At 42.0% G+C, this 19083-nt stretch overlaps 1 protein-coding gene across 4 annotated transcripts in view; it reads left to right on the top strand.

The window, feature by feature from the left end:
• The window catches only part of atrn (attractin), a 161190-nt gene that overhangs the window by 53179 nt on the left and 88928 nt on the right, over window positions 1-19083 (top strand). For all 4 annotated transcript variants that reach the window (XM_088919947.1, XM_088919954.1, XM_088919965.1 and 1 more), the window contains exons 7-10: window positions 13-103; window positions 2743-2986; window positions 7594-7777; window positions 17279-17433. In XM_088919947.1, coding sequence (XP_088776073.1) covers window positions 13-103; window positions 2743-2986; window positions 7594-7777; window positions 17279-17433 — 674 coding nt within the window. The remainder of the gene's footprint in view (window positions 1-12; window positions 104-2742; window positions 2987-7593; window positions 7778-17278; window positions 17434-19083) is intronic.

Raw genomic sequence — 19083 nt, 5'->3', positions numbered from 1 at the left:
CTTTCCCGACAGGTACAACCTGAGCTCTCAAGAGTGGCTGCCCCTGAACCAGACGGTGAACTCCGTCACGGGGAGATACGGCCATTCCCTGGCCCTGTACAAGGTACTGACCGCCCTGGCTTCCTCTGGGGTACCGGGCAGCTTCCTGGACACGACAACAAGGGTGTTACTGCTATGCTTTTGTGCCATTTTTATAGGAGTCATAACTGCTGCTTCTGCTGCTGCTGCTTATGATGATAATTCCTTTATCCTGAATTATGTCTCCTGGCTGAGAGGCTTTATACCAGTCTAGCACAGAAGACAAACATAGATAGAACAATCGATAAAATGTAAATAAGTACCAGGGGTGCGCAGTGTTGGCAAGGAAAAGTGTCTGGCAGAAAAGATTTAATCACACAGCTGAATACAGAGCGTTTTGGGTCCCTCTGGAGATGGGAAAGTGAAATGATTTGATATTTTTACAGATAATTAAATGTATGGTAGTGGAGATGTGTTGGTATGTGTAGGGAAAACTGCCTCTGGGTTACAAAACCAGGATAGTAGAACTCCCTTGGATCCTACAGATTTGGAGTCATGAAAGACTGGTTATTTTTTGAAAATATGAGCCTGAACTGATATTTCAACAGTATTGTATGTGAACAAAACATGAAGTTTTAAACTTTTTTTTGTAGGTTGTACTTTGCTTCAGTTAGTTGAATAAGCATATATGACAGTGCCTTGAGATGATGTCATCATTGGCGGTCACTCGGGTTTGAGTACGATGGACCTCCAACGGGAGACGGGTCCTGCTTGTGGGTCAGGTTGGGGAGAAGGCCGTGATCTGTAGGCCTTGCTGCAGCGTGCACCTGGTCCGTGTGATGATCCTCCTTGGCGTTTAATCGCTCATCATCCTCTACTTGGCAAAGGTCTCTTTCATGCTGTGTCGCCGCCACCCCTCTTTTGGATGGTCTTCTGCCACATGGTCCCATATGCAGTGTCCTCCCAGTTGGTATTGATGTGGTGCTTCTTAATGTTGACTTTGTTGTCTTCAGACTGCTGTTTCTGTCCTCCAGGGGCCTGCTGTGCTTTCTCACTGGGAGGCTGCGGGGGCCGTTCCGCCCATCCTGCTCGTTTGGGAGTTAGAAGTGAACTGGTCAGGGTCAAGTCAGGGTATCTGCTTCAACAACATGGCTGGTAGCTTTTTCCAGACTCCCACATCCCTTTGCGTAAAGTTTCCACCTGTGTCCTCTGGCTGGTGTTCCTGGGAAGTGCAGGACTGCCGCTCGGGAGGATGCCATGGCCAGTGCATTCAAGTTTGTGCGAGACAGTGGTGGCGACGCTGCTAATGTTGGCCTCCTCCAGCCCACTGGAGGCTGTGCACCTGTTTGCCTAGCGGGTCCTCAAGGTTTTACAGCGGTGTGATTCTGAGCATTTAAGGCTGCTCTTGGTCCTGCTCCTCGTGTTGGACAGCAGGGTGGGGAACAGAAGGCTTTGTGTTTTGATCTGATATCACAATCCACACAAACTCTCTTCCTCAGACTGGCAAATTGCAATGATGGTGTATCCTGAAAGGTGCTACGTTAAACATATAATTCAAAGCAATATAGTTCAGTGTAATTGTGCATGTTAGAGTTGGAAGCATGCAAGATCTTTTTGTTGATCTTTGGTCCCAGCAGAAACATATTTCCAAAAAGAGAAGAGCATGTGGATCTTGAAGTTCCTCCCAGTTAAAGAATTTCTTTCTGTGCCTTCAGTTAGAGGGAACTTTGGGATGTGCTGACACGATCAAGGGATGTCTGGAGTACTGCGTGTCCACCTGCTTGTCTGTATTCTAGCTAACGGCACAGGTGAGGAGAACAGGACTCAATTCTATAGACAGCATTGGAAGTGTTTTTTCCTCACTGGTTAAGGATTTTGATTTGGCTGATTATTTTAAAGATCCACTTCTCTTGTTGTGTGTAGCTGTTTTTGTTCACTGTGTTTCAATGAGGTGTGTCACTCGGTCTCCCCAGGCACTGAAACACTGAGTGACCGAGGTCAGGGAGGATAGTTAGTGTTAGTTTTCCAGTGTCTGCCAGTGCTAGTGCTGTTTACTGTAGCTTTAGCTGGCAAGGAATCAATAAGAAACCAAAGAGTGAAACCCTCACAGACGCATTTCTGCGGAGCAGGGAGGAGCCTGGATCATGGCGAAAGGTCAATTTCTTTTACTGCAGTCGAGAGATTTCTCAGGGTTTGGTCTGAGATAATGAGATAATGCTGCCAGAGGTGTGCAGAGACGCCCGTGTTTGTCAAGGCTCTGACTCGGGACTAGAGGGCTGTGGTTTCAGATCCAGGGCGTAACGCTTCTGTTGTGGTTCTTTGCCCCTATCGCTCTTGTTACACACCCTGCTGTAGAAGTGGGCCTCCAGGTCATCGTTGGTAAAGGAGAATTTGTTCTAATTTCTTGCATGGTTAAGTAAAAGATTTATAACATTAACTACTTTTCGCTTTACTGTTTAACTCTGTCATTTCCTGCATGTGCTGTTTAATTTTACCCATGTAAGATGATGGATCCCATTACTTATTTTAATTGCTTTGGAGACCCTGCTTGTTAAGTAATCGACTGCAGTTCCCTTGGCAACTCAGAGCCGCTGACCCTCTTGGGGTCTCTTTACTTCAACAGCAGTGACCTCAGCACCCCAGGAGAGAGGCGTGGCTCGTGTGTGCTTGGCTCAGGCGTGCCCTGGTGTTGATGGCCTCTCTGTGGTTCTGTCCCCTGTGCAGAATAAGATCTACATGTATGGCGGGAAGATCGACTCCACAGGGAACATCACCAACCAGCTGTGGGTGTTCCACGTGCGGAACCAGTCCTGGGTGCTGCTGAGCCCCCGAGCCAAGGAGCAGTACGCTGTGGTGGGGCACTCTGCCCATGTGGTGCAGCTGGCGCAGGACCAGGCTGTGATGCTGGTCATCTTCGGACACTGCCCGCTGTACGGCTACATCAGCAAGGTGCAGGAGTACAGCATCGGTAAGGGAGGTCAGCTTGCATGCGTGATGTGCTTCTGTCCCGTGGGCAAAGCCTGGTGGGAGCATTACAGGTGACAAACGAGAGAAGCCCATTCCTCCACATTGCTCCACAGGTAGTCAGTAGCCTGGCTTGAATCCCGTAGCTGGGCAGATTGTTCCATACAGCCATTGAGTGACGAAGCGCGTCCTCTGTTTTAAACACACTTCCTTGTACACTTCTGCTTGTGCCCTCTAATTTCATCAATTTCCCTACGGGATTAATAAAGTATTATCTATTTATCTAATGTGTGTGTCTTTGAGTCTGGAGAGGCTCACGGTTAAGGACATTGGCTTAAGTCTTGGTTGCTCTTCTCTAGACTGATTCTAGAGCAGCAATATCTTTTTTTATGTGACCATAATTGTGCAGAGCACTCCACTCTAATAATAATAACAATAATAATAATAAATAATAATCGCTTACACTTACATAGCGCTCTTCTGGACACTCCACTCAAAGCGCTTTACAGGTAATGGGGCTCTAAAAACCTGTCTTACCAGTGTATAGGGCAGTTTAAATAATCTTCTTTTATGAAGTCTGCGCTTTTAGCTAACTTTTTATTGGACTTTTTGGACTTCCCACATTGCCTAGAGGACATAAATGATGTATGAACATAAACACCTAGATTATGTAACTTCTTCCATCAGTGTTTCCCATTTTGTGTAAAGTTCTTTTTTCCGTTTTTGCGTAATTCTCTACACTTGTCTACATTGTGCATAACCAGACAGATATTTTCCTACTGTAGAATTCTAAAATCTAAATATTTTGAATATTTTTCTGCTTCTCGCCATGTATCACGAAAGTTATTTTACTAGCTATATCAAAGTCTAGATTATCTAAAACTGAGACTACAGATCTACAAGAGTCACAGAGCTGACAGCCTTGTGAGATGCTTCAGCAAAATAACTAATCATCATAACACAAGCCCTTTTCTTAATAACCATTTATACTGTATATAATGGGTTTATGGGTTTATTTCTTTTGGTTTTGTGCATATATGATGTTGAGGTTGAATGAACGTCCAGTTTAATAAACCAGTACATTTCCAGGCAGAGATGAGTTTTACGGTGATTGTTTGGGACCAGTCTTCCTGCTTGTGTGATGGTGCTCTGGTACCCGTCTTCAAGCATTCCTTTCCTTAATGTATTACACAGGACTTTATTGGATTTTCAGAACTAATAGAAGGGTCGTAATATTTTATTGCAGCTTAGTAGAGGAGAGGAGTTTATTGCTTTTTGTACATGCACATTAAAATTCTTATTTGCGCTGATCTCTCGGGACATACAGTACAGCAGACAACATCACACGATGTACACAGTGCATTACAAACAAATAATAACAACGGGAACATGAAATGTGTTGTGGGACAATAAACTTATCCTACAAGCAACATCCAGGTGGGGCTACACACTGGTGGAGGGGAGTCTCCATTACCTGTAAAGTGCTTTTGAGTGGAGTGTACAGAAATGCACTATATAAGTGTAAGGAATTTTTTAAATTATTATTATAGCCTCCTGGTGTTCTTCACCTTTCTCCTTGAGCTCTGTTGTGTACCTGGTTAAAATGTTTAGATGAGTGCTACAGGAATCACAGTGTATTGATGAAAGCTATAATCGTTCCCTTTGGATGCATTTTGCTTAATGCCTATGGGCTTTAGGAGAAGGACCAAAAACATTTCATTTCTATGTATTGTATGTATATAGCAAAAAAGATGTGCATATACATGAATTTTAGCATTACAAATAAGGGTTTAAAAGGTGTTCGCTGGTACATTGGTTGGTTATAAGCCTGCCTGGCCTGATCTGAACCAGCAATACATAGTGGTGTTCCCTGTACATTGGTCTGTGTGCTCATTCTTTTAGCTGCTGAGTGTGGAAATAAACACCAGCTAATCAGGCCTCTTGAACTGATTTAATCCATAACGTCTAGCTGCCACAGCACCTGCTTTACGAGAACAGAAGCCTTCAGATGGAAACTCTGGGAATATTCACCAGGAGTTTCCCTGGTTTATACGGTACATACCACTGCCATGTCAAAATGTTGTGAAATTTTCCAAATGCAAGCTCATTTTCTGCTCTAAATGTGTAATCAGCCTTCTGCATGGCTGTTAAGAGTGCTTATATGGCATGTCTGTTTGCGTCATTCACTTCAGTCCTGATGTTTAGAACTACCAGACATTTCTCCTTCTCACATAGACCATGAATTTGTATTGCAGCTCTGCACTTACTCAGGAAGCTGTAGTTCCCATCAGTTATGGTATCGAGTTGCTTGTGATCCCTCAACTGCTGCAGTGTCAGTCACAGGACAGATAGTCTTCTTCCATCTCTTATTCCTGCTGGTGCTCTGTGTCACACAGGGGATCCCTCCCCTCCAGCGCAGACCAGTCTGTCTTGCAACTGGCAATCCTTTTCACTTTAGGACTCTAGGACACTGGCGAGCCTTCTAGACCAGCGGACTCAGTTTTAAAATGAAGGGATAGATGCTAGCTCGATCTCATACCTGTTGTACTCCAGACCTGCCCTGGCTGCTGCACTAGCTGACTCACTGACATCCTGTAGCCTGCGAGATGCCAACACCGCATGAGGCTGATCGCTGCAGGGCCACGGTGCGCATGATGCCCTGGCTCTAGAGGAACATGGGGTCTGCTAGCTGATGGAGGATGGTATTCCTGCTGGGGTGTATGGCGGCGCACTGGTTAATATTGCTGCCATGCAGCGTTAGGGCCCAGGGTTTAATTCCTGTGGTGCTCTCTTCATGTTTTTTGTGTGTTCTCACATGGGTTTTCTCCGGGTGCTCTGGTTTCCTCCCAGAGTCCAAAACCATACTGATGGGCTAATTGGCTCCTGGGAAAACTGGCCCAGGTGTGTCTGTGTGTCTGTGTCCTGCCTCGCGCCCATGGCTTGCCGGGATAGGCTTTGGCTCCCCCACGGCTCTGAATAGGATGAATCGGTTAGAAAATAGATTTTCTTGGTAAAGGCAAATTTATAGATAATTTGAAAATTTTATTTAATAAGCCGTTAGTTAAGAACGCTGGAGCGGGACCAGAGTTAGAGACCACTACACTAAAGGGTAGAAAAGGGAGCCTTCAGAACAGGGCTGAGCAGTAAACAAATGAGAGGCTAAGGTATAACACTTCCCATGTATGTTCTAGGTTAATGCTGACAACTTTTTTGTAGCATTGGGAGAGAATGATTAAGGGAGAGAAAAGATTAAACCCTCAACTGTTCAGAACCTGTGAGGATTGTAACTCTGGAAAATAAACAGATGCCACGATATCGCTTAAGAAGCTGTAGTAACAGAAAAAACAGTATTTTCTGTAGCCCTGTCACTGTCTAATGCAACATCAGCGAAGTCATCTGTTCTTAGTCAGGTACTGTATGTTTCACTGAGGAACCTGGTTCCTCAGTGCTCTTCTGTACAAGCTCTGTTCTCGCGGTAACGATGCTGTACTTGACAACATTTGTCTCTTGTGCAGCGCAATGAGAACCCAGCCGAGTTCTGCGACACTGCGATGCGTTTCTTGTGATCGGTCAGCAGCCGCCTCTTGGGTCCGTGACTGTTCTGACTGTGCTGTACTGCTGTTGTTCTCTCACCCTTTCAGAGAACAGAGCAGGATGTACAGCTCAGGTCCCGAGAGTCTGTGAATGAGGGCCTTGAAGTTTGCAGACTTCTCAGTTTAACCAAAGGAGTAGAGAGCCTCTTTTTGTACCCCAAATCTGTGCTTGGGAAGCTCTCACAAGCTCTTTCAAGTAGTAGTGAAGTATCTGAAACACTCTCAGCAGAATATGAAACTCACAGTTAAAATTATTTTGCTGATCTTAATTGTTTGTTTTAATGGAAAGTATGGTTAGTATATGACTGCCACCTAGTGGTTTTCCAAAGTAAAGGCAAAGCAGCCACAATACTGACTTGTAGGTGAGTGTTTCCTAGACCTCACAGACTATCACTGGCAGTGCTGAAGGGGAATTTTACTAAAAAGAACAGCACTAGTCACTGTACTCCAATTTTTTAAAGTTGTTTTAAATCACAATCTGGAATGGCTGCTCGTTATTAAATGTTAACGAGCAAAGTACAATAGCTTAACTGTAACTGATCCCCCTGTAATCACATTCAACTCACCCTTGCAGCTAATTGTGGAAATTTGCAGTGTGACATCAGCCAGATCTGAAGAATGAAAGAGAGGAGCTCATTCCAGCCCGTTTGGTAGTTACAGTAATAGATAACTGATCCCAGGATCTCATCCAGCCATTTCTTGACAAAGAAGGGTATCGGTTTCCACATGGCTCACTGGTTCCGAATCCAGCAACCTGCTTGGACATTGTGGGCCGAGTTTCTTGCAGCTTTGTGGAACAGCACTGACAGATCCAGTAATCATGGTAGAAAATGCCCTGTGACCAGAGCTTTTTGCGAAGGCTGCTACTTGATCTGTAGGACACCAGTGTGTATATTATGTATAACTCAGATCTTCCTGAAGTCACATTGCACAACAGTCTGCCATTGTTCGCTGTTCTGTCTCCGTGGCGAAAGCCCAAGTTTTAGATGAAAAACGTTTTGCCTTCTGTCTTCTTCAGCTACCAACACCTGGAGGATTGTGAAAACCAGTGGGGCTCTTGTGCAGGGGGGGTACGGCCACAGCAGCGTCTATGACCCCAAGACCAGAGCCATCTACATCCACGGCGGCTATAAGGCCTTCAGCGCCAACAAGTATGGGCTCGCGGACGACTTGTACAAGTACGAGGTGGACACCAGCATGTGGTGAGTAGGCCCGGCTCTGGGCGCTGTCGCGTCTCTTCTCTGCTCCTTAGTGAAGCACAGCTGCCCAGCTGGGCCGCGGCATGGCGCCAACTGTGTTAAAGGCAGGCTACAAGGAGTAGCATCACATCTCTGGTGTCCTTCATGAACACCTCCTTTTTATAACAGACTGTTATAAAACACCTCCTTTTTATAACAGACTGTTATAAAACACCTCCTTTTTATAACAGGTTGAGATCTCTGCGTGCTGTGAGTGTAGTGCCTGCTGTGCCCACTGTGCCCCTGATCTGCAGGGTCACCTCTTTCCTATTGGGAGTCTTTGACGAGAGAGAAGCCTGCAGAGAGGGCCAGGACTTCACGTTTACAGCACTGGCTCTTTTGTTTAAACAGTTTTTATTGAGGAAATATGAATCTAATAACCTTTGTGATATTATCTTTAGTGAGCTGTTTCTTGTAGTTTGAGCACTGCTCCCAGCTTGGCGATTGATTAATATACCAGGAATCGATTTATAATGCCAATAAGCCAAGAGCCCTGAAGTCAGACAGGACTCTGATTGCTCTTCAATCAGAGTCTTGTCTGTCTGCCTTTGGGGTAAAAGTTTACATTTCAATAAAGGATCTGGACCAGTCGGATGCATAACATTCCCCCCACCTGCTGTTTGTAATTAGTGGTTGCTTTGGCTTGCATCCATCCCCCTGTATAGAGCACTGCTTGTTCATGGAGCTTGACTGCTACCAGCTACAGCAACCAGTAAAGTAAAGTCAGGGATTGTCATTATTATGTGGATTATTATGTAATAATAATAATTGCTTACACTTACATAGCGCTTTTCTGGACACTCCACTCAAAGTGCTTTACAGGTAATGGGGATCCCCTCCACCACCACCAGTGTGCAGCCCCACCTGGATGATGCGATGGCAGACATACAGATGCAGCCATTCAAAATGCGCGGGCGATACCGCATTATTTTGCGGTACGCTGTACGCAGTCTACCGCAAGCTACCGGTAAATACCGCGAGTTACCGTAAATTCTCCTATAATACGACAAGCAAAATAATAGTATCCGGAATTTCCGCAAGGTGGAGCTAATAAAGCTCAACCTCTCATGTTTGAGCTGTGGCCATCAAAGTCTTTAACGAAGATATTACTAATAGTATTAATAATGAATGACCTTGGACAAGCTGTAAGTGTAAAGTCAAAGTATTGCCCTGGTCAACATTCTTTTTTTCATCGACCATCTTTGTAAAAGTAACACCACAGCATTTCGCAATCACGCATTTGTTTCCAATCATGCAAAGTACAGTGATTCACCATGCCTTTCACATGCTCATAAAAGAGATTGATTTAGGAACATAAACATATTACCGTATGCAAACTGTACTGTATACAGTATGTATATGTATATTTAATGTCTTAACTGTGCCCGTTTAAGTATTGACTATTCATATCTAATTTTACCACTGAAGGGAAATCTTAGTAGCTGAGCATAAAAAGAATAGGAGCATACTGCAACGCGTGTGAAGGCCATAAACGATATTAATTTTGGAACATAAACATACAGTATATGGCTGGTCTCGGTACTTTAAAGAAAACATACACGAAACATGGTTTCATTATGACCAGAATCTGTCTTGAGATATTTTTAACTTGATTTACAGTATTTGAGAGGTATGTCTTAACACCGATACTACAGTGCTTAAGTACTGCTCACGTATATGTTTCTAGGTTTATATTATGCATTTCATAAGGTCAAATTACTTTTGAGCAACTAATAAGAAGCGCGAAACGGTATGCGTTTTAGTTTCGTTTCGTGCTGGGACCCGTGGATTGATTAGAGATATCAAGTACATACAAGTCATTTTTTAAATGTTGTAGTTCGTCTTGAAAAAATGTTACGAGTACATCATCTATCAACAATTACACAGGTTCTGTTTCCATATTGCGGATTTTGGTTACGTAATATTATTTTCTAGATTTCACGTTGTGAATATATGATTTGGGCAAACAGAGCCGCAAAGAAGTACATTATGGGTTGTTGTTTTTTTTATGCAGTTTTATCTAGAACAAGCGATGCTTAAACCTTTGTCTGATTCTTGTGAAACTATCCACACGACAGTTACAGTACCTAGGAGTTGACTTCAGTGATGTCACTGATGGGATGTTTCTAAAAATCCATCCTCTGTAAAACGTCTTCTCTAGTTGTCCTGCATATGTATTCGCTAATGAAGCTGTGTGTTCTGAGCCTGGATCTCTACATTTCTGTATGAACCAGCTTAGAGGGCTAAAGACAGCTTGTGTTTAAATTGAGTGTAAGGCAATTTATGCTTCTAAAGTCATGGTCAGCATTTATTATTGAACTGTGCTGTAAACTTGTTCTGTGCCAAGTCACATTATTTTATAGCGTTTTTATAGCCTTATCAAATCCGGTGGAGTTTCCTGACTCCCATGTCACATGGTCTGTGATTGAAACTTGTAAAACCGGTTTAATTCGTCACAGCCAGCACTCCGGTTGTAAAGTAGAAGCAGGCGAGATTTCCAGCGAAAAACACCTCCCCCTTCTTCAGGTGTGAGGGTCTTCTGCTCAGAATGAAACGCTAAAATGTAATGTAGGCTCTGAATGGGTTCAATTGTGATTTGGGCTTGATTAAGGTCGCTGCCTTTCATCTAAAACCCTACTTGAATCCTTCTAAACTAAAAATCAGTGTTTGTGAGTTCTAAATAAAGAGGTATCCAGGTAACAGTGAAACGGGCGGACAGTCTGGGGAGATCGCCCGTTTTCCATGTAAATAGTTCCCTGGTTCCGCACCCCTTGGTGTTTCTCTCGCTCTCTCTCGGGTCACCTGATCATTAGCTCGAAAGATTTGAGTGCTTTGTGTATATTCTAATGGTAGTGGGGGCAGGGTGTGTGGGAACAGGTTTGGTTGAAATTGCATTGGAGATCTATGTTCTTCACACCTGAAACATTTTCTCTGAAAGCATTTTCTTCGCAGTTTAACCGATCTTGTTACAGCATGTTACAGTTTACTATTATTAACCATATTAATTTTAAGTGCTTAATGTAAAATCTTGTAAAAATATATTTTCATTGTTCAAATATACATTAAGTCTGACTATCATATAATAAGTTAAATACAAAACTAAAGAAAAAATAGGGTTAAATATAATTCAAAATATTTTGCTAACAATGTTAACTGTTTATGAATAATAAAATGTATTAGCTAAGGAGTAGGATGGCACAGTTGTTAGTATGTTTTTTGTTTTGTTTCTTTTTCATAAATACAACAGTAGTACCTGATGTCTCAGTGGCTTTCAAAATTAAATTATGCATGCAAACCTGTGAACTAGAAAGATAACTAAGATATCCATCCATTTATAATGGTGGCAAAGTGGTTAGCATTGCTATCTTGCAGCACTGGGGTCCTAGGTTCAATTCCTGCCATCCTGTGTGTGTGGGGTTTACATGTTCTCTCTGGGTTACATGGTTTTTCTCCATATGTGTGATATGACTCCCTCTCGCACTCCAAAACATACTGGTAAGTTAATTGGTTTATGGGAAAACTGGCCCTGGTGTGTGTGTGTTTGTGTCTGTCTGTCCTGTGATGGACTGGCGCTATGTCCAGGGTGTATTCTGCCTTGTGTCCGTTGCTTCCTTAAAATCTAAAATATGAGCTCTACTTGCCACTTACAGTACCAACAGTACCAGCTAACTTTAGTAGTGACATTTTCATGGATCTTTTTAACAATAACATTTACAACATCAGACTTCAGACACAATTAAACAGGCCTCAAAAAAGTCTGGTACAAACATTTTCAGCATGGAATAAACCGTTACTTTAATGGTATAAACCTTAAATGGATTCATATTCTCAATACGATTTGGTGCTCAGTAACATGACTTAGAAAATGACAGAAGACATACGTATCATGCTTATCCTTCTATTTTTCATAATCGTAAACTCCTTAAGGCAGTTACATTTCTCTGTTCTGACCTGGAGTTATAGAGAAATTTAAATTCTAATAAGAGATTTGTAATGAGGAAAGTCATACCAATCACTCATACAGTACCAGGATTTGCAATTACAATACAAATACTTTCTTTCTGTATGTGTTTATTTTGCAGTTTGAGTCTATGGCATTCCTTTGGGGGTCTATACTCCAAGGCATGACTTTTTTATGTACAAACATCAGTATTTACTGCTATTAATTACTGTACGATTTATAGTTGAAATCTGAGCCTAGATATAAAGTTAGATATAAAGTTAAAATCTCGACAAAGCAATGTAGGAAATACAGAGAAAATAAATCCTTTCTGACATCTAAAATCAGTTTCGATCAAGGTCTCTAAAACGAACAAGAAAAAGAAGATTTTCGGAGGGCAATTACGCTGTGTTTATATAGAATAAGTGATTTATGAGCAATCTAATTTCTTGTTCGTTTAAAACAGTGAAATGTCAGCTGTAAAAGATCGCACCAGAAACAGCACTCTCTCTGCCTGTCATAGACGTTCAGGAAAGGCTGAATGAAGTCATGTCAAGTACAGTAATTCGGAGATCAATAATAACAGTTGTAGGACAGTATATAAGGAGGATAAGGATTTTGAAGTTGACTCGAAATCTGATAGGTAACCAGTGCAAGGACTTGAAAACAGGTGTAATGCATCCCTGATAGGATTCTTGCTGTCATATTCTGAACATATTGAAGATTGCTCAGTGTGGATTTAATTTCCTCAGTGAACAGGATGTGCATTTATTAATTCTAGAAAAAAACTAGATTTCTCTAGTTCTTAGTTTCTCTAGTTCCCTTTAAAATAAACTATTATTCCACAATGCAGAGTATTACATGGCCAGTATTTACACATGATATTTGTGATTTAAAGAAATTAACACAAGCAGCTTTTGGAGATTTAAGTGTTGGCTGAGTTATTGCAGGATAAAAGACTAGAGATGTTGGCAAGAAGAAGATAGTTTGGGGAAAGCTGAGGAATACACTTATAACAAGAACACTTCCTAATGGGGTTAGGCATACTTTTGATGAAGATGATGAAGTTAACAGACTATATGTTTACATAGATACTGAAATAAGGATTGTATTTTAGATTATGTGTAGTTGCTGGCATTGAACTGTGTTGGATGCACATGAATTGAAGGAATGGGCAAACATAGCTGATGCGGATCCACAGAGCCAGCATATTAAGATGTTTATAATTAGAGGCAATTTGTTTAAATAACTAGGTATGGATACTGATGTGCAAGAGAGGTGGAAAGGCTGTTTCCTTAAGATATAAAATATTTTAATAAAATACTAAAATATTTTATTCTCAGTGAGATGCTGCCATTTCATAGTGGGTTTCTAACACTGTGTATAGTTCCATCCACACAGTGCCTTTACTTCCATTTCTAATCTCTTTATCCAGTACAGAGGATTTGGAGCCTATCCCAGTAAGCGACGGACACAAGGCAGAATACACCCTGGACATAGCGCCAGTCCATCACAGGACAGACAGACACAAACACACACACACCAGGGCCAGTTTAAATCTAACCTCAGAACCTTTCTTTTCAGAAGACTGAGTGTCTGTATCTGCTTCATTTTCTAATTTTGGTAGCACTTCTAACTGCTTGTCTTTCTTATATGCATTTACTTTGTAATCTGTGGTCCTTTTATCTGTTTTTACATCTACTGTATTGCTTTGAGATGCCACCTTTAATGGTGATATATCAAATAAAGTTTTTTATTATTGTTATAGGGAAACATGATCAGATTGTCCCTGGTTCAGAAAAAAAGATCTAAAGTATACTAGTTTGTCACTCTTCTAATTCCCTTTGCTAAATGACTTTTCATACTAATCTGATCAATCTAACTGCCAGTTTTCTGTGCTTTCTCTATCCTGCTAGATTTGCAATTATTCTGAAAATTTTCATCTTGAAATAACTCATTTCTAAATACCTTTTTCACTGTTAACATCTTGCAGCAACTCTGCGACAAAATATACACTCTGACAGTTCATCCTGCTACCAACATTAAATAGAACAAATCTTAAGATTTCTATATTTATGTCTTTATTTAGTGGTTTCATTAGTGACAAAGGCTAAACTTTCTTGGAAAAATGTCTTTTATGTGTTGTGGAAAAAACTGACTTGCTTTAACAAAATATGTTTACAAATCCTTTCACCTGGCATTTTCGTAGTTAGAAATTATGGAACGCTCTGTTAAAAGCAAGGGAGTTTTTATGTCCGTTGCAGTTCTTTTGCAACATGAATATAATTATATCGTTATTAATTTCTTGAGATACGCGATTCCATATTATATTCCCTTTTAATCAAATTCTAAAAGTATGCTTGTTGACTCCGGTATCGTGTTAGTTAAAGACTTCGATGCTTAAAATGTTTAGGGAGAAATGGAATACTGGTGTGTATTTTTTTCTTTAAAGTACCAAGACCAGCCATATACTGTATGTTTATGTTCCAAAATTAATATCGTTTATGGCCTTCACACGCGTTGCAGTATGCTCCTATTCTTTTTATGCTCAGGCACTAAGTAAAAGGAGATGCTTCATATTGCTTGACTAATTTTAAAAACTAAGTTAGAAATGCAGACGCTCCCTCGGTGCGCTGCTCTGGTGCGCCGGCTCTTACACAGTGCCTGTCTGCCGTAAGCGTTACAGTATACATACCCAACACTGCTTGTACCCATCTGTCATGCAAATAAAACACCTTGAATTGAATTGAATTGAGGGGAGAAGGGGGGGATACTAAAGCCAATACTGGCTCAATGGGCTTTGACGTGCTAATGCGTTGGTTTAACAGTCCGGGTGTGGCAGGCTTCCAATGTCAACTCGACTCGATTGGAAGACAATGAACGTATTTTAGCCCTAAATGAATTAATAGCAAACATGGTTTACATAAAATACATTTTTCCAAGAAAGTTTATAATAATACGATCTATAGTTGAAATCTGAGCCTACTTTAAAAATAAAGGAAAAGCATTTTCAGAGAGCAATCACGCTGTGTTTATGTAGAAAAAGCGATTAGGTTTATGAGCAATCTAATTACCTAATCGCTTAAAACGCTATATAAAATAAAGTTTATTTAGAGATGAATGATCAATGTGGTAGTTTAAATAATGTGAGTCAGGAAACTAACACAGCGCCACCGGATTTAATAACGCAATAAAAACGCTATAAAATAATGTGACACAGTACAGCACAGTACAATAATACTGACCATGACTTTAGAAGCATAAATTACCTTACACTCGATTTAAACACAAGCTGTCTTTCTGTATGAACCTCTAAGCTGGTTCATACAGAAACTGTAGAAATGCATTAGCCTGATTATGATTAAAAACACATAATTAAACACGCGTTTGCGATTTAAATCAGAACACGATTTAAATCAATATAAATGTTTATATTGTAACGCATACTGTCCAGCCTCCATTTCTCTATAAAAATTTACTGTTGCACACACACAATAGAAGCGGGAACCGCTGTCAGAAGGGAAGATATGTTCAAAATATCGCAAATATCGATCATGTTGCGATATTTTGAAATATAAAAGTCAACTGATTGTCCATAATATCGCTTACCTATTTTTTCGAAGAAATGTTTGTTAAAATAAAAGTTCAGCACCAGCTGGATTCGATCACACAACCTACCAGTTGGTAGTCACGCACCTAGACCAGTAGGCTACAAGAGAGCTCGCATGATCAGGCAGGCGAAACAGCCCTACACAGCCCTGCCGCAGTACACGGATATAATCATACCGTTATTAAATTCTTTAGATACGCGATTCCATATTATATTCCCTTTTAATCAAATTCTAAAAGTATGCTTGTTGACTCCGGTATCACGTTAGTTAAAGACTTCGAAGCTTACAATGTTTAGGGAGAAATGGAATAACGGTGTGTATTTTTTTCTTTAAAGTACCAAGACCAGCTATATACTGTATGTTTACATTCCAAAATTAATATCGTTTATGGCCTTCACACGCGTTACAGTATGCTCCTATTCTTTTTATGCTCAGCTACTAAGATTTCCCTTCAGTGGTAAAATTCAATATCTACAACGGGCACAGTAAAGACGTTTACAGTAAGTCTTTCTACGACAGACCAACGGACCACGAGTGCCCCTGTCGGTCAACCAATCACGCACCGCGGTATGCCGTGTCATCATACCTGCGGTATCTGTACCGCGGTGTCTGTGCCGCGCACTTTGAATGGCTGCATCTGTAGTGCACCAGTACACTCCCCGCACACCAGCTCTCAGTGGGGAGGAGAGCAGAGTGATGAAGCCAGTCATATAGTTTGACACCCTCTAGGACAGAAAAGGCAGCGAGATTCAGCAACTGCAGTCGTTAAATTTGACATGCTCTCCAACTAGAAGTTGTCGAGTCCTGTAGTGTGACAAAGGCTTAATTGCTTCCTTTAATACTGAATGGAGTAGATACTTTGTTTTTTCACAACTGAATGCGAGAAGGGAGTAAACACTGTTTTTTGGTAATTTTTGTATCTCTGAAGCAAAGCTGAAGTTAGGTTTTAGTTTTAACTTGGTAATATTTGATAGTAGCTGCATGTGGTTTTTGAATTTCAGGCACAAGTCAAGTCTTAACATCATAAACTAAAATGATCACGTCTCAGCATTTACATGCAGTAATACCAGGTTGCATTTTCTGTATCATACTGTTGATTGAGTTACCTGTGGAGTTGTCCAGCATCAGACAACGGCACTGTCTATCCCTGTCCACTTTCACTGCTGGTGCATTTTGGTGACTTTGATCTGTCATGTGTGTCTATGCTGCTGTATGATTAGCTGGATGCTAGAGTACTTCTGTCTTAATATTACATTGGTGCCTTTCTCCATTTCCAGGCACACAGGCTGTACTCTCCTGACAGAGCTGCTATCATACAAGCTCATTCTGCTCAGCATTTTACCCCAGTTGCTAATACAGAAATGTGTTCATCTCGTGCATGTCTCAGTGTCGTTATATTAGAGTTCAAGCAAGCCTGCATTGTGATTCGTTCACTGAATCTTGTGAGTTTCAGATTTCCCAGCATTCTCTCTCCGGCCTTGAGCGGATAGTGTGTGGAAGAGTGCGGAGTCCTCTGGCAGTCCTCAGAGCCAGAATGACACTGTCCCATTGTGTGGTCGTCAGGTGCAGGTGTGGGATGTTTCCTCTTCCCGGTGGGGCACTATTACAATGACAGTGTTGTTCCCGGGACCTGCAGCTCTCACTCGTTTCAGCAGGAGAAGGGTGATCTCCAGACTGGCTCTCGAGAGCATTTGAGAATTTAACAGCAGGTTATTGGGAGACGACGGGTAGACCTGCCTGTTGAAAGCCATGTCACTGGAATGTCTTGAGCTCAGCTGTGGCTTCACAGGAGGAGCTCCTTTAGGCCGAAGAAGCACCCTGGAGTTTCTTGTGTCTTGACATGGCATTCCCCAGCCGCCTCCTGCCCCTTGTACCCGCAGCAGTGGTGAAGATATGGCGGTGTTGTCGTTCCAGGACCATCCTGAAGGACAGTGGCTTTTTCCGCTACCTGCACACGGCGGTCATCGTGAGCGGCACCATGCTAGTGTTCGGCGGAAACACTCACAACGACACTTCCATGAGCCACGGCGCCAAGTGCTTCTCCTCCGACTTCATGGCCTACGACCTCGGTGAGTCTGCCCTCAGACCGCGGGTTTGCCCAGAGACAGCGCGGGTGGTATCTTCACACAACCTGCTTTTTAGACTATGCTGATACTGGGCTCTTCTTGATATCTCTTCAAAGTTTATTGAAATGGGACTTGTCCTTCCAAGTGGTAGTAAAGATCTTAAGATAAGTTTTTATTGCCCCCTAAGGGAAATTTTTATGGACACATAGCACTCCTGTACATTTAAATAGAATGCAAACAAAAAAAGAAGAAAAAAACATTGCACATTATTCTATTACAAAAAATAAGAAAAACATTGCACATGTTCTAATGAATTAAATGAAGAAATGGGGGGTAATGGTGCTTAAGTCTGGGATTTTGCTGGAATTTCCTTTCCTCTGAGTTTTGGGTAAGTGAAAATAAGAAACTTGTCCATGGGACAGGCCCTCTTACCATCAGCGCTCATGTAGTCTTTGTAGCTGTGTGCGTGGTAGTACGACTTCCAGAGTGGGCAGGCTGTGATTTACACAGATAGATCTGAGCACAGCTGTGTTTGTGGTTGTTGTGGGTGCTGTGCCCCACAGTGGGCAGACTGTGTGGGGTGTGGACTGGCCAGTGGAGGGGTCGCCTTCCATTCTTGCTGTTCGTCACCCCAGTTGATTAACTAATTGAATATTATGAATACCAGCAGTTACTGGCTGTCAATCGGATTTGATGTGCAGACAGTGATTTTTCCAAATTTCCTTAGAAAACAAAATACCCAGTGCTTTCCATTTGAAAGAAAACAATGAAGTTACAATTTCCAGTGTTTGTGTTTGATCTGGTTAAGATTTTATAAAATAGCCTTTTCTCATTGTTTTCATTAAATCTTTGACTCTTAGTCTTGCTGCCCGTCAGTACACCAGACTGCGTTTCTTTTAGTAGACCACAGAGCACAGGCAGTAGTAGCCAGATGCTCCCTATGCATCTAAAGCTTTTGAGAGACTTGGGCACTTGCCTGATTGCGGGTTTGAGCCTGAATCATGTCATCTTGATTCCCCCAATTGCTGCACGCGAGTGTGGGTGGGGTTAGTGCTCTCTCAGCGACACTGTGCTCTCTGTGGTATTTGCAGGCTTGTGGTGCTGTTGGTGAGAGATGTGCCTCTGCTCCAATCAGCACTGAGCCTCCAGCACGGGCTGTTTCCTGTGACGCATGGGTGGAAGGTGGGCGGGTCAGAGGGGTCTGCCTGCACCTCGTCAGTCTCCGCTCTGTGCATTCCTGGGGCTCGTGGCCATGAGCCAAGACATGCAGAAAACACCCCCTTTCCGCATCGAGTAGAAATATAGTCAAACCTGTATTTCTTACTTAATAAATTCTCAAAATATAACCCCAAAGATTTCACAACCAGCAATGAAACATGAGCCAGAGGGCACAAGTGGAAACTGTAGAAGCGCATTTAATCCTGAGAACCAGGAGTCACTGTTTTACACAAAGGGTAGTGGCAGTATTTAAAATATTTTGTTAAAAAAAAAACTTTTAGTGTTCATTTTTTCAACCATCAATGGACGTTTTCTGGTTGGCGTCACGTTCTGCTGCGAGACAAACTGCCCGAGCCATTTCAACAGACGATTGTAATTAGCTGGAGAGTGTTTCCTTATTGCACTCCGTCTGTTTAGGGTGTGAAAAGCACAGGT

Source organism: Atractosteus spatula, chromosome 1, assembly GCF_055471065.1.
Source record: "Atractosteus spatula isolate fAtrSpa1 chromosome 1, fAtrSpa1.hap1, whole genome shotgun sequence".
NCBI lineage: Eukaryota > Metazoa > Chordata > Actinopteri > Semionotiformes > Lepisosteidae > Atractosteus > Atractosteus spatula.
This window is presented reverse-complemented; position numbering and strand designations above follow the sequence as displayed.